The sequence below is a fragment of the Ursus maritimus genome, unplaced genomic scaffold (genome assembly GCF_017311325.1).
Source record: "Ursus maritimus isolate PB19 unplaced genomic scaffold, ASM1731132v1 scaffold_10, whole genome shotgun sequence".
Classification (NCBI taxonomy): domain Eukaryota; kingdom Metazoa; phylum Chordata; class Mammalia; order Carnivora; family Ursidae; genus Ursus; species Ursus maritimus.
In genome coordinates, this window is record NW_024423344.1 from 6,831,779 (window position 1) to 6,847,052 (window position 15,274).

The 15,274-nt window shown below is 35.1% G+C and overlaps 1 protein-coding gene across 1 annotated transcript in view; it reads right to left on the minus strand.

Annotated features, from left to right (window-relative positions):
* The window catches only part of LOC103664397 (phospholipid-transporting ATPase IB-like), a 184,665-nt gene that overhangs the window by 71,688 nt on the left and 97,703 nt on the right, over window positions 1-15,274 (minus strand). Inside the window, exons 22-23 of the mRNA XM_008692279.2 lie at window positions 9,068-9,132; window positions 3,876-4,048 (exon numbers count right to left, since the gene is read on the minus strand). Coding sequence (XP_008690501.2) covers window positions 3,876-4,048; window positions 9,068-9,132 — 238 coding nt within the window. The remainder of the gene's footprint in view (window positions 1-3,875; window positions 4,049-9,067; window positions 9,133-15,274) is intronic.

Below are 15,274 nucleotides of genomic sequence, written 5' to 3' on the forward strand. Positions count from 1 at the left end.
AGATGTACCAAGGAGCATTTGTTTCCACACACAGTGAAAAAAGCAGTCAATAGAAGCTGACTGAGACCTGATGTAGGATTTAGCAGGCAAAGACTTCAAAGCAGCATTATAAATATGTTCGTAGAATTAAAATAAAATACGTTCAAAGAATCAAACAAAATTGTAACCATTATGAGTCAACAAACAACATACCCCAACAGAAGAATGGAAACTATTAAAAAATAAAAATTCTAGGGATGAAATGAAAAAGATACTTCATGAACTTAATATCAGATCTGAGATAGTAGAAGGAATCAGTAAATTTGAAGTTACATGAATAGAAAATATGCAATACAAAAAGAAAGGAGGGGAAATTAAAGAAAAATGAAGTGGCAGTGCCACAGGTCTATAGTAAACATCAAGCATTCACTCATGTATATGATTGGAGTCCCAAAGTAAAGGGAACGAAATTAGAAAGAAAGAAAAAAAAAAACACCTTGAAAAAATAATGATTGAAACTTTCTAATCTAGCAAAATCAAAACAAAACATGAATTTAGGGATCCCCTGAATTTAAAGTAGAACAAATACAATAAGAACCACATATAGAGTCAACATAGCCAAACAACTGAAACCAAATAACAGGGAGAAAATCTGGAAAGTAGGAAGAGGAAAATGATACATCACATACAGGGTAACAACAGTGTAAACTTCTCATCAGAAACAAGGGAGCCAGAAGACAACAGAATGACAAAGTACCAAGGGGAAAAAAAAATAAACCTAGTATTTTCTTTGAAAATAGCTTCAAGTTAGAAATCAGTAAGAGAAAGGGGCATAGGAAATACCCAAATGTGTGAGAATTAAATAACACACTTTTAAATATCCCATAAGATAAAAAAGAAATCAAGAGAAATGAGAAAATACTGTACTTTGAACTGAATGCTAATGAAAACACAACATATCAAAATTTGTGAAATGTAGTTAAATCAGTGCTTAAAGATTTATGGCTTGAAATGTTTATAGTAGAAAAGAAAAAAACTTAAAATCAATGATGAAAGTCTCTACCTTAAGTTATGAGAAAAAGAAAAAGAAATTCAATCCAAAGTAGGGTAAAAGTAGAAAACAATACAGATAAATACGTATTATATGTGAGAATGTCATATCACTATATAATATGCATATATTTTATAATATTAATTTATTATAAAAGTACATATACATTATAAATATGATGTATATCAGAACATAAATAAAAACTGAACAAACCATGGAGTTGGCCTTTTGAAAATATCAGCAAAATTGGTAAAGCCCTAACTAGACTGATCAAAGAAAAAAAGAGTAAATTATTCATATGAAGAAGGAAAGAAGGAACACCACCATATATCACATAAAAGTAACAAATAAAGGAATATTGTGAAAAACTTTATGCCAACATATTTGACAACTAGATCAAATGGATAAATTCCTTGAAAGACACAAATCACAAACCTAACTGAAGTACTAGAAAATATTTGCTAAATAAATCGAATTATTCATTAAGACCTTCCCACAAAGTCAGATCCAGATGGCATCAACAGAGAAGTCTATCAAACATTTTAGGAAGAAATAATACCAATACTACAGAAAATGTAGAAAACTGAGGACAAAGAAACACCTCCCAAATCAGTTTATCAGGCCAGAATTATCCTGAAACCAAAGCCATTAAATAACTTGAAGTAAAACCACAAATACCCTTCATGAATATAGACTAAAAATTCTTAATGAAATTTTAGTAGAATATATAGAAAAAATGATAGGTGCCTGGGTGGCTCAATAGGTTAAGCATCTGCCCTTTGGCTCAGGTCATCTTCTCAGGGTCCTGGGACTGAGCCTGGCATCAGGCTCCCTGCTCAGCAGAGAGTGTGCTTCTCCTTCTATCTCTGCCCCTCTCCGTGCTTGTGCTTGCCCTTGCCCTTTCTCTCTCTTTCTTGCTCTCGCTCTCAATCTCAAATAAATAAATAAAATCTTTTTTTAAAAAAAGAAAAACAGTAAAATTGTCATAAAATTTTGAAGCCATGAAGAATGTTAGAGACAGACTCTACTCTCCTTCCCTACCACCACTCCCTTTCTAAGTTACAGTTTCTGCCAGTTCCATACCAAATCGTTTTCATCAGTTTAGGATATAGCTCAGTCAACAGACTTCAATTTTGTATTCATTTATGTTTACTGTTCATCTAATGGGACACTTAAAGGGACAAAGTGATTAAGTGGAGAAACTAAGGCAATGAACAACTTAAACGGGAATAATTGAGAGTTGCTATCATGGTTTGCCCATGAGTGACCCCTGCAGAAACTGGACAGGGAGGAGAGTGAGGTCAAGTTGGACATTTCCCTGCTCCTCCCTGCCATGTCTTCTCCACATGGCTGTGTCTGTCTACCACAGCTCAAGGCTCCTTTAGAGGCAGTCCACTCTGCCGGGCTCTCTTTGCAAATAGAGTGACTACTCTCCTCCTCCAATCCCTTTGGACCTAGGGGTATATCATCTCTTTCCACTGTTACCAGCATGTATATAATCCCTTTGTTTTCATCTTGGGCTCCTGACAGCAAGTATCGTTCAGAGCCAAACATGATGTCCCATTTGCTGAGATTTCTGGGAGAAAGCACATGTGAATCTTCCTCTGAATGCAATCATATGAGGTTATGAAGCTTGGGTCTCTCAACCCCCAACTTGTTGCCAAAAGGGGTTCTGGCCTGGGGATAAAGCCTGCACCAGGTGAATCAAAAGGGAGACACCTACATCAAAGGGAGAACTCTACATCAAACCACAAGTAAAGCCAGACTTAGGACAAACCACCAATAGTTGGTTTGCATGCCAACTGCTGGAATAACAATCCTTTGTGGCAAAATTAGTCCCTGTGTTCTCTTCTTCTCTCTGCTTCTTCAGTATGTCCTTTCATTGCTCCCTCCAGCATGAGTAGCAAGTTTGGGCAGAGAAAAAGTGAGCATTCCTTAAAATATTGTTTTGATGCAAAATTAAAACTGGTCAATTAAATCTAAATAGTTAAAAGAAACAAATAACTGGTGAATTGACTATTGATGAATTTTCTTGCTTCCCTTGAAGTCAGCTTTACCTACAGAATTTTCAATTATGTGAGCTAATAAATTCCCTTTTTTGCCCAAGCTGGATTTGAATTCAGCTTTCCATTATTTTTATCAGTTCTAATTGATGGAAGTCTAGATCACAAAGAATCCTAAAGGCTAAACTACAGTCATGACAAGTGAGAGTGAAGAACAGAAGGTGCTGAATTTTTGTAGTAGATGCTGAACAAATGTGAACACAGAAAGACATCTAAGGGAAACATCTGAAGCATATAGGGAGCCCAACTGATTGAGGAGCAAATCTATATTAATACTTAAAAGTTCAAAGCATCACGATGTTTTAATAATTGGCCCATTTAATCTTTTCACTCAGGAGTAAGGAACAACTATTCTGTACCAAGTTTCATTATTTTCTTAGTTCCACCCATCTTTGTTGTACATGATTTGCCTTTTTAAATTGATGTTTAGACTTGCACTAATACTGATAATTTCATTTTCCTCTAGACATCAGTGGATTTTTTTTTTCAGTTTTGCCCCTCACTATAAATAAAGGGATTTTGTTCTTACTGAAGACATCTTTCATCTGGTCAACACATCACTAAATAATTTATCACTGAAAAACTATAATCTGCTTTCTAGTAACATCTTAAGCCTGATATTTAAAATTAAATTCAGACATCTCTCTTCAATTTGAGCATATATTTTACCAATAAGGAACTTTGTTTCTACAAAAACTTGTATTTACATGTCCACATTTTCTTTATATGAACAGTGTTAAAGATAGCAGAGAAGGAAAAAAGAACAGTGACTATATCCTTACCTACAACATAATACTGCTCTACATGAGAGGGCCAAATTGAGGAAGCTCCTCTTAATTTCAGAATGGAGGGCATACTTCAATGTTTCACCATCAGTGATGAGGGCTAGGTCATTTTCTTTACCTATCCGGGTTCCGAGAGCTTCACAGTTCTGAGCAACTGCTTGTTTTGTTGCCTAAAACAAAGGTGGGGGAAGGAATCACTTTATTTTTCTCATTTTAAATATAAATGAAAAGACTTTTTGAATCAAGATGGTAGACTGAGCCATATTTTTACTTCATTCTTCCCTTCAAATAGCTCACTGAAATTAAAAAGTAAAAAACATGAAAAGAAGATTGACATCATTGGTCATCAGTGAAATGCTAACTGAAACCACAATGAGATACTACTTCATATCCATTAGCATGACTAGAATAAAAAAGTCAGATAATAAGTGTTGATCAGGGTATAGAAAACCCCAAAACTCCCATACACTGCTGTTGGGAATGCAAAATGGTATAGCTACTTCTGACAGTTCCACAGATGGGTAAACATGAAGTCTACCCATGACCCAGCAATTCCACTCATACATATATATACCTAAGACAAGTGAAAACAAGTGTCTATGCAAAACTTGTATGTGAATGTTTATAGCAGCATTATTCACAATTGCCTAAAAGTTTTAACAACCTAATGAATGGATAAACAAAATATGGTATATCCATATAATGGAATATTCTTTAGTTATAAAAGTTTATGAGGTATTAATGCATGCTACAACATGAATGAACCTTGAAAATGTGGTAACTAACAGAACCCAGTCACAAAAGACTGTATGCTATTATGATTCAATTCACATGAAAGTCGAGAATAAACAAACCCATCAAGACAGAAAGTAGGTTAGTAGTTGTTTATGGTGGGGGAAGGAGGATGAGAAAGATGGTAACTAAAGAGTAGGGAGATTCTTTTAGAGGTGATGAAAATGTTCTAAGAGTTGACTGTGGTGACGGTTGCATGTGTAAGTAAAAATATTAAAACGGATCGAATGGTACACATTAAACATAAATTTTATGTGATGTGGATTATATTTCAATAAAACTGTTTTTTTAAAAGGTATGTAAGTAAGCGTGAACTCATATCAGTTGGAAAATACAGATAGATGCTAATAGCATATCAGAAATTTCAGAGAATTTTTGAGAAAAATGCCAAAGGCGGGAACAAAATAATGGAGAGAACTCTACAAAACTGAGTCTCAGGCTTCTAAGGGAGAAATAAAGAAGTTGTAGAGACTCATCACTCAATTTAAGATGTTGGGAATCACCTCCCTTAGGTTATTTTCTTCACCCCGACCTTTCCTTCCTTCATAATTCACATAAACTGTTGAAAGCTCAAAATTTTAGAGAAATGACTCCCCATGCCAGTAGCAGAGTGGAAAATTCAGGTAGTGGAGTATGTTAAGGAAAATATGTAATAAAATTTTAAGTTATACAGATTAATGTTAAAGAAAAATCCTTCATCAAATACAAGTGAAATAAAAAAAATCAGTTACCACTTTCTGTTGAGACATTAGTGAACTAATAAGTTTGCCAAAATATGTCTTGATTCTTGCCAACTCTGTTTTACTTCTATGACTATGTGAAATGAATGTCATAAAATACTAAATCATATTGAAAAGCAGATTATTTAATTTAACTATTGTTTTCAGTTATATTCAATGATCTATAGAAATCAGAGATTTTTTATGATCTCCTGTAAACATAAATGAAATTTTAAGAAAATGTGCCACCTGGGGAAAAATTTTAAAGCATAACTAGTACCAAGCACCAAAGCTTTAATGAAAAAATCTTCCCTATTTTTCTCAGAAAATCAATTTAAATTGATTCTAATAATTTCTCAAAACATCAATTTAAAAAGGCCTTCATTTCTCATTATTCAAATAACTGTGTTTTCCAAAAGAAAAGTTACTTTAATAATTCTTGAATTACTGAAGACTTTTTATAAACCTGCAGGTCTAATAACAGATGACATTCAAACACTTGAAATTTGATTTCACATTGTGTAGGAACTATAATGTATTATATATATATATATCATATTAAACATTTCTACTTCTGCTTTTTCTACACAGTGGACTACATATCCCATCAATGATCTCAAGTGGCTGTAATTGTTTTGTTGCCCCCAAAATAATCTGACAAAATTGAAGTTTTCCTCCACTTTAATAATTCTACTCACATTTCATTTGTTTAGCGACCACAAAACTTGGTGATTTTCTAGTTAATATATTGTTTTCTATTTTACAACTTCTTAGAACAAGTAAATGCTTGGAGCTAAAGATATTAGTTTAATATCTTATTTTTTTCTTCCACTCCTAAATTGTTTGCTTCTCTTTACCAGTCCTTCTGCTGCCAACGTTAATAGAAGTTAAAGGTAATCCAACATGGTTCACTCTAGAACATGAGTCATTTGGCAACATAAATTATGTAAAATTACATAAATTATGTAAAATCTTGCAGCACAACCTGCAGCACATTATATGGGGAAATTGCATTATATGCTTCATATGTAAAGTAATTCTATCAATAAGTAATGATTACTTAAGAATAATGAGTTTTGAAAATGACATAACTCAAAAGTTTACAGGAGCTTAAAACATAAGAGAAAATCTTAGAGAAACAATGTGTCAGGATCACTATGAAAATTACAATATGTAAGTGACATAGAGTTTTCCATAGTAAGCTTCAATAACAAGACTAGCTTCTGGAAAATTCTAACTCATTCATCTAATTACTTATGCAACTTCATTCCTCTCAAAAACTTGAATACTGTCCATTGTACAAACTTAAATTAAAGGTCAAAAGTTAGTCTAAGGCACTGAAATTTCAACAATGACATATAAAGAGCTTGGATTCACCACTGCCATCCTTATAGAAAAAAAGCTGAACAAAGTGAAAACCAACTTTTTTTGGACCCATCAGAGATAGGTGAGATCACATGACAAACTGCCACCAGAAATCTGAAGAGACAAGTGAATACAGAGAATCACAGCTGAGCTCTGTTTAACTGGAGCGGAAGGTACTACTAAAGTCACAAACTGGTAGGAACTCTTAATTGGTAATTTTGAGGAATTGATGTAGGCTGAATATGGGTTACCACAAAAGTGAGAAACTCCTTGGGTTGCAATCTTGATGGGTGAAGACTCACATCTTTGTGGATTTACTTCTAGAAACCTCACCAGGTTCTCATGGTGAAAAGCCAAGAAAAATTCCTCTCGTGGTTCAGGCAGGAGGAGGGGGAAAGTGACCATTTTGATGTACGCCCAGAGCCTTCTCCATAATGAAAGCCTAGTCTCCAACATTAAAGACTTTACCAGAGTCTTATCCCGCCTAAAGAGAAGGGTGTTTACACAATTCTAGCCCCCTCTAACCTCTCTGTCTCGCAAGGGGTGAAAAATGTTAAGAAACACTTATGAAGACACCAGGGCACAGGCTCACTAAAAGACTGAGATTTAATCATAAGAACACTTCTCTTCCCACACACCTTACCACACACCAATGGGGCCCCAGTATAGTAACAGTGCATTGCACATGAAAGAACTGTGAGGCATGGATCTATTTGAGGAGTTCTTAGGGAAACCCAAAGACAACAAGAGGGAATAAACGAGGACACTAGAAAAATTTGGAGCTTCTCATGTGTATAGGAGCAGCAAACATTAAATACAGCCAGATTACCATAAAACTTCACGTTACAGGCCTTTACCAGGATTTCTCTTACCATATACATCATGTCCAGCTTTCAACAAAAATTACAAGACATGCTAAAAGGCAAGAAAAAGCACTGTCTGAAGAGCTAAAGCAAGCATCGGAACCAGATTGAAAGATAACACAGATTTTTGAAGTATCGGACAGTGGATTTAAAATAAGCTATTATTAACATGTTAAGGACTCCAATGGACAAATAGACAACATAAAAGAACAAATGTGAAAGATAAGCAGAGAGATGGAAACACTTAAGAAAGAATAAAAATGAAATGCTAGAAATTAAAAAAAAAAGCAACACTGTAACAGAAATGAAGAATGCCCTTATTGGGCCTAACAATAGACTTCACAAAGTCTAAAAAATTAATGAGCTTAAAGATATATCAACAGAAATTTCCCAAACTGAAATATAAAGGAAAAAAAAAGAATTAGAAAAAAAAACCAGAATGGAATATTCAAGAATGGTGGGACAATTTAAAAGGTCTAACATACAGCTAATTGGAATATCAGAAGGAGAAGAGAAAGAGAACAGAACAGAAAGAAAATTTTAAGTATGAATGATTAAGAATGTTCCCAAACTAATGGCAAACACATAACTACAGACCCACGAAACTTAGAAAACACCAAGCAGGATAAATATCAAAATATTTATATCTATTCATATCATATTCAAACCACAAAATCAAAGGCAAAGAAGAAATGTTGAAAGAAGCCAAAGGGAAGAATAAAGTAAGAAATAGCAAGCTTCTCATCAGAAACCATAAAGCTGAGAAAAAAGTGTTGAAGGAAGACCTAGAATTCTATATCCAGTGTTAATTATCCTTCAAATGTGAAAAAGAAATAAAGATTTTTCTCAGACAAAAACTGAGGAAATTCAATGCCGGCTGATCTGCCCCATAAGAAGTATTTTTAAAGTTTTTCATGGAGAAAAAAATAGGATATGCGTTGGAAACTCAGAACTACATTTTAAAAAAGAAGACCGAAAAGGAATAGATGCAATCTATTTAAATTTTTTTAATGATAAGAAAATTACACAGTAAAAAAATATTTAACAGAAAATAAATGGCTGTAGCCATTTTAATATTTAAGGGCAAGGAAGTTCAATATTAGATCACAAAATTCTTTCATTCCTTCAATGTAAATGCCACCTATCTAGTTAAACTTTTGATAAAGACTGCTATTTGCACATATTCTCTCTCTCTATCTCTCTCTCTCTCTCTCTCTCTCTTTGCATTTTTAAAATTAATGATCTGAGTGCTGGATTCGGTATGATGCCAGAAGCAGGGGTGATAAAGGACTAGCCTAAGACTGAGGCAAGAAGTGAGGACCAGAGGTAATGTTCTAATGGACTGGAGTGGGAGTTCAAGGTAACTTATGTAGATTTTAAGGTGTGCGGGAACACTCAAGTAACAAGTTGGTTACACTCATATTAAATCAAATTTTTAAAAATCACTTACCTCAAATGAGTTTGCATTCAATTGAATACGAGGCATGTGAGCTGCTATCAGTTTACAGGAATATGCTACCAAGAGAGAAATAAAGATGTCACATATTTGAAGACTCAATGTCTTCTGTGAGTTCGTTTTTTAAAATAAGAAATCTATTTATATTCTTTCTTCATCATACTCTCTGCTTTATGACTAGGTCAAAGCCTAGTAGGTCATCACAAATACTGAGCAGCAGGTTGTAGATGGAAAAAATTGAAACCCTGGTTCATTTTAATCTTAATTGGCAACCTAAATAGAAATGGCTGGGAAGGTGCATATAACTAATGGCTAAATCTGTACTTTTAAGTGTCTGTGGATTTTTATTTTTATTATGTTTATATGACGTGAGATTTAGTTCATGCTTTATAACAATTCCAAGTCCTGAGGAAGCCAAGTGCTGTCATATCAAGCTCTTATATCAACAGTATTATGCCTACTGTACTAACAAAATCCTACGTATGATTAAAGGAGATGAATTCACCCAATGCTTATAATAATGTTCAATGTGATGATCAAGTTAGACACCTCAGAGAGCATTCTCCAATTTGAAAACTTTAAGTCATTCTTATTTTAGAAATTAGACCGAGAATATTTTTGTAAATACGGGACTAGCCTACAAGGGCCCGAATACAAAATCACTTCTGTATCTACAAGAATGAGACTATCTCTGAGATAGATGAACCCTTATCAAAAAAGTTTGAGTCTTTGTGAAAGCAGTCATTTTAAAGTTCTATGAAGCTGAGGAAACATCCACTAAGAGATGGTCCAAAAAGTCACTTTCTTTTCCTCCTATGGGCTCAAAGGGGCACAGTTTGAAAGCTGCTGGATAAATGAAAGGAATTAACCCTGCTGTGAAAATAATAGGAAGCAGTGATTTGACTGCAAGAAGAGAGCCCTGCAAATGTTGAGTGAGTTAGGACAGTATTTCTCTTCCATCTTATAGGTTCACTTATTGTCCCTGAGAACTAATGGTTGTCCTAAGGAGATGGCTTGGGTGTTTAACTCAGCATCTATCCACAAGTCCAGGAGCCCTCCCACTCTCCACAGTACTAGTTCATCCTCTCCTCTCCCACCCCAGCCTTTGTCTTGGCAAAATGGAAGTATGGGATCCCTTGTTCAAAAACAGGTGTGGGGGGGGAGGGAATACCATTATAGATTCTAAAACAAAGTTTCTCTCTGAAAATATTTTATACTTATAAAACGTAACAAGGGTAATTGTGATAGACAAAAAACAACATAAACTTACAAGTTGCAAAAAATATATAGTTTTGGTGCTATAATCTTATACAATGTAATAAAAATAAAACTTTATTAATGTGATACCTTGTTTGATCATAAGATTTTTCTTACATTTCTGCAAATTCATTTATTCAACCATCAAAACTTATACTTTTAGCAACTTTATTTTCAAACAATATATGTAGTTGAAAGCAATGTTGGTCACTCTTGGAAAATGTAAGATTGTCAGTAATTTTTGGCCATTTTTAATTTTGAACATGATCTTTCTGATATAACTATTATTAGAGCTATTAAAGTTTTTTTATAGGCTGTGAAGACACTGATGAATTTATGATATATTATCTTAAAAATTAAATTTTTGTACATTTGTAACTTATGGAACAGATTTTCTTAAACTGTTCATATAAATCAGGTTCATGTAAATTGGAATTTAATTTAAATATAAATTTATACAATATCATTTTAATATTTCCTTTGAAATTTACTGACACTTATGGACACCATACAGAAAAGCAAAAGTAGCTTCATGATTTTTATTTAATTCAAAATGCCTATTTACGTATTCTATTGCAGTCTATCCAATTACAGAAGACAATCATTTTTAAATGGTCTTCTTCATCAATTATTGGTTCATCTGATGCTTCCTATGCAAAGAGTGTTTTTATTTCCCCCACAGAATGTAATATTTTAAATTCAATTTCTATTTCAAAGCCTGTGGATATTTGTTTAGCCTTATTACAGAGGTTTTTCAAAACCAGAGATTCTAAACTTTTCAAAAGATTTTAAAGATTTCCTGGTATGTTTTATTGCAATGTTCACATGTCCACTTTTATTTTGTAATAAGTTACTGACAAAGTTAACTGTCTAATGCTGGCTGTTTCTGTACCAGCACCCAGGTTGGAGAGTTAATACTTGTGCTAGACACACAAAAGCCAGCCCACAGTGGGTTCTGGTGCTGCCCGCATGAGGAACCTTCCTTTCTCCTGAAGTTGTTGCTGCTGCTGGCTCTATATAGACAAAGGCTAAAAGTCTCCATATATTGTGATGAAAATTCAATCAGTATGCAAGCACTGAGTGCTTACCCAGCATTATGTTGGGTGCAAAGGAAGATTTACAACAGGTATATGATAAGCCTCTTAAAACCTAGGGAATCAAAGCTAATGCAAAAGAGAAAAAAAAACCAGCAAAATATAAAAAGCAGAATATAATAGTATAAAAGCTGCTGAGTCAAGAAGCAGCAGATCATGTTGAATCGTGTTACCAGAAAGTTTTCAGAAGTTAATAGAACTAGTAGTCTTAGAAAATAGGCAAAAATATGACAGCAGTCCTTATATAGTCACTTGTGGCTACTGTCAAAAACCAATCTTGACCTACTGATTCCTAAAAGTTACCCTCCTGGCAGAACCTTAGTCAAATTTTGTTTGTAACCAGAATCAAGCCTATGGTTAGTCTTTTAACTGCAAAAACATTAGCCAACTTGAGCTGCATGAGCGCTGATTGTAATTAGAACTGTCACAACGTTCATAAAGGCTGCAGCCAACATTTTCAAAGCCCTCACTGTGCCCAATACTTGAGAAAGAACTTTACATACACGTTTCACTTAACCATCACAATCACCAGAGTTATCATGGTTATCTCATTTTATTAATGAGAAAATCGAGGGTTAGAAAAGCCCACAAAAGCACAAGCTCATAAATACAGAGGCAGAAGATTCAGGCTCAAAACTGGGTCCTTGTAACTCTAAAGTTTGATTTTCAACCATTATGCTCTACATTCTCTCCCAAAGATGTAAAGATGTCAACTCTCAGACACAGCTCAGTGTTTTTATTTTTGAATCCATTCCCCAGCCATTCAAACCTTGAAAGTAACATGAGAGCTCTCTAACCAAAGGCTATTGCTTTTCTTGGAAAATCTAGAGCTCAGAAAGCCTCTAAGAAACAAATTATGTCAGCATGGTCTTCGGTTTATACTAAGTTCATGGACTCCATCTTTTAGCTGGTCTCTGCAGGCATAGCCTCTAAGGGATGGTAATAAAATTTACGCTGGGACCCAGTACTCAAAAGAGGTCAGGGGGCTGTAGGGTGCTTTCAGCCAACAGACATGTTTGCTTTGCCCTTACAAAGTTTTAGACATTTGCATCAACATCTATGCAGGATATTTATATCACAGACAGAATTCCCAATTGTCTTTTAAAAACTAAAAACCTAGGTCACCTGGGACTCAATCAGTTAAACGTCTGACTCTCGATCTCCATTCAGGTCATGATATCAGGGTTGTGAGATCAAGCCCCACCTTAGGCTCCATGCCCAACCTAGAGCCTGTTTAGGATTCTCTCTCTCCCTCTCTTTCTGCCCCACCACCCCCTAAAAAAATTTTTTTAATTAAAAAAAAAAAACCTGTGCCAATAGCAGACACTCATTTCCAAATGGCAAGGATGCAGTGGCTGCCCCTTCAAGGGCCAGCACTCCCCATGTGGACACTGCCCTTCACTCTCATCCTGCCTAGTTCTTCCAGAACTGCCCTGCTTTAAGAAACTGGAGAGATTGTTTCCTTTCTTCCTTCAATTCCACCACAATTACTAAATGTTGTTTTTTTTTTAATGAGTGCAAGTCAATATAGCAGTTATCTAAGAATCCAGTTATTCTCATCAAAGAATCCTTCAAATGAATTATAGACTTCTACTAACAAAAATAAGTCTCATTCAATAAGGATAAAAATTCCCAACAATGGCTGTGTTTCATCTAGGTTGGGTTTCAGTCCTGAGCTGAGCAGACAGTCGAAGGCTTAGGAAAAAAAACAATCTTCAGGTTGTGGGTCAGGAAAAAGTGATTGGGTGCAATTTAGGAAGGTGATGAGAGAGCGATCGTCCTCCTTTGTGGTGCTGTGTCCGCTGAGCTCCTTCACAGGATAGACACTGAGGATATACACCAAGTTGCCATGGTCGCTGAGTTCATGATCATCAAGAAACACAGCAAGTCACACTAAAGCCAAAATATGGGAGAGCTGGCAAAAGGAGAGCGTACGCATGGTATGTTCTCAAAAATTTTCCAGGTGGATAAATGAGTGTCTACATCATGGTTGGACTTCTTTGGTGAGTCCTTAATAATTACGCTAATATCTAACACTCATGAAGGACTTGTAAGTGATTCACACCAAGCTAAGCTCTTCAGAGGGATTACCTCAAGGTGGCCTCACAAAAATGCTATGAAGTTAAAACTATTACTATCCCCATTTTGCAGACAAGAAAATTGATGTTTAGAGCGGTTAAGTAGACCCTTCAAAAATAGCCAACCCTTCACTGACTCTGTGTTCTCTTCCAGTTACACCCTATTTCTCAGCTCCTCTTCACAGCAAAACTCTGAAAGACTCATCTGTACTCACCACACCCTCATCAGCGAGGGCTGACAGATCAACCTACCAAATGAACCCCAATGTTAGTCCCTCTCTCACACTCCCCATCACATCCTAGTACAAGTCTCCATTGTCTCTTTTCTAGACTTTTATGAAGGCTTCCTCCCTGATCTCCTGAATTCCATTCAGCCCAGTCTCCATACAAGAGCCAACAGATATTTTTAAAACATAAATTAGATCATATTACTCTCCTGCTTAAAACCATATACATTTCTTATTGTGGCCTAACAAGCTCTAATTTCCTATTTTCTATGCTTTGCTTCCTGTACCCCAACCACTCTGGCCTTTCATTTGTTCCTCAAATATGCATATCCCTACACCAGGGCCAATGTGCTCACTATACTCTTTGCCTAGAACACTTGTCCCAGAGGTCTTCCCAGTGCTTGCTCCCACTTTCCATTTGGGGCTCGCTTCAAAAGTCACCTTCTTTACAGGTGTTCTATTTGATTACCTTGTCTACCTCTTGCTATGCCTTGCTATGTTTTTATTCTTAGCACTGATTGCAATATTACAAAACACAGTGACTTGCTTATTAATTTTATCTTTTCTACTTGGATATAAGTTTCATGAGGAAAGAGACTATTACTTAGGTTTTCATTCCCAGTTCTTAGATTTTCCTAGTACCTAGCAAGTGTTCAATATTCATTAAATGAATGAATGTAGAATAAACAAATGAGTGGGGACAACATTTAAAGGTGGCAGCTGGCACATACAGTCTCATTTTATCATACATGTTAATCTAACTGGAGCTGGCTACCATGATTATGAAAAACATAATAATTTCAATTCCTTCTCACCATCAAAATTTGAATATTTGCAGCTAACAATTGATTTTGCGACTTCTATTCTGCACATCTCAACCCTAAGATACAATCATGCAGTAAAGGGGGGAAAAACGCAAAAAAATAAAAGTGACATTGGAACTTGAGAGAAAAAAAAATTGTTTTTCTTCCTCTCTGATGACTTCCCATTCAGTTTTCCCCCCCATGAGAGACTATTAACTGTGGGAAACAAACCGAGGGTTGCTGAAGGGGAAGAGGGTGGGGAGATGGGGTAATTGGGTGATGTGATGAGCACTGGGTGTTATATGCAACTGATAAATTATTGAACACTACACCTGAAACTGGTGATGTACTACAGGTTGGCTAATTGAATTTAAATTAAAAAAGAAAAAAACACAATTGAATATTCTCACTAATAATCAAAATGTTAATGAATAAACATACATAATACAAAGATAAGTATATACATTACAGGGAAAACATGCCATAACTTCAAATTCAAAGGAAAGGAAAAAGAAACTACCTATTACTCATGTAAACATTCTGCAGTCTATATCTCAACAATGTGAAGGAGACAGACTCTTTGCTTTGCTTAGTTTGTTCAAATTTTCTACCATGTGATGGCAAGGTTCCATTGCACTCCATTTACCCAAAAGCATATAAAACAATTACTTGAAGGAAGTTCATTCATTCTTGATATTAGGATATATTTAGAATACGTGTCCAACCAGATTTTCTAAAATTT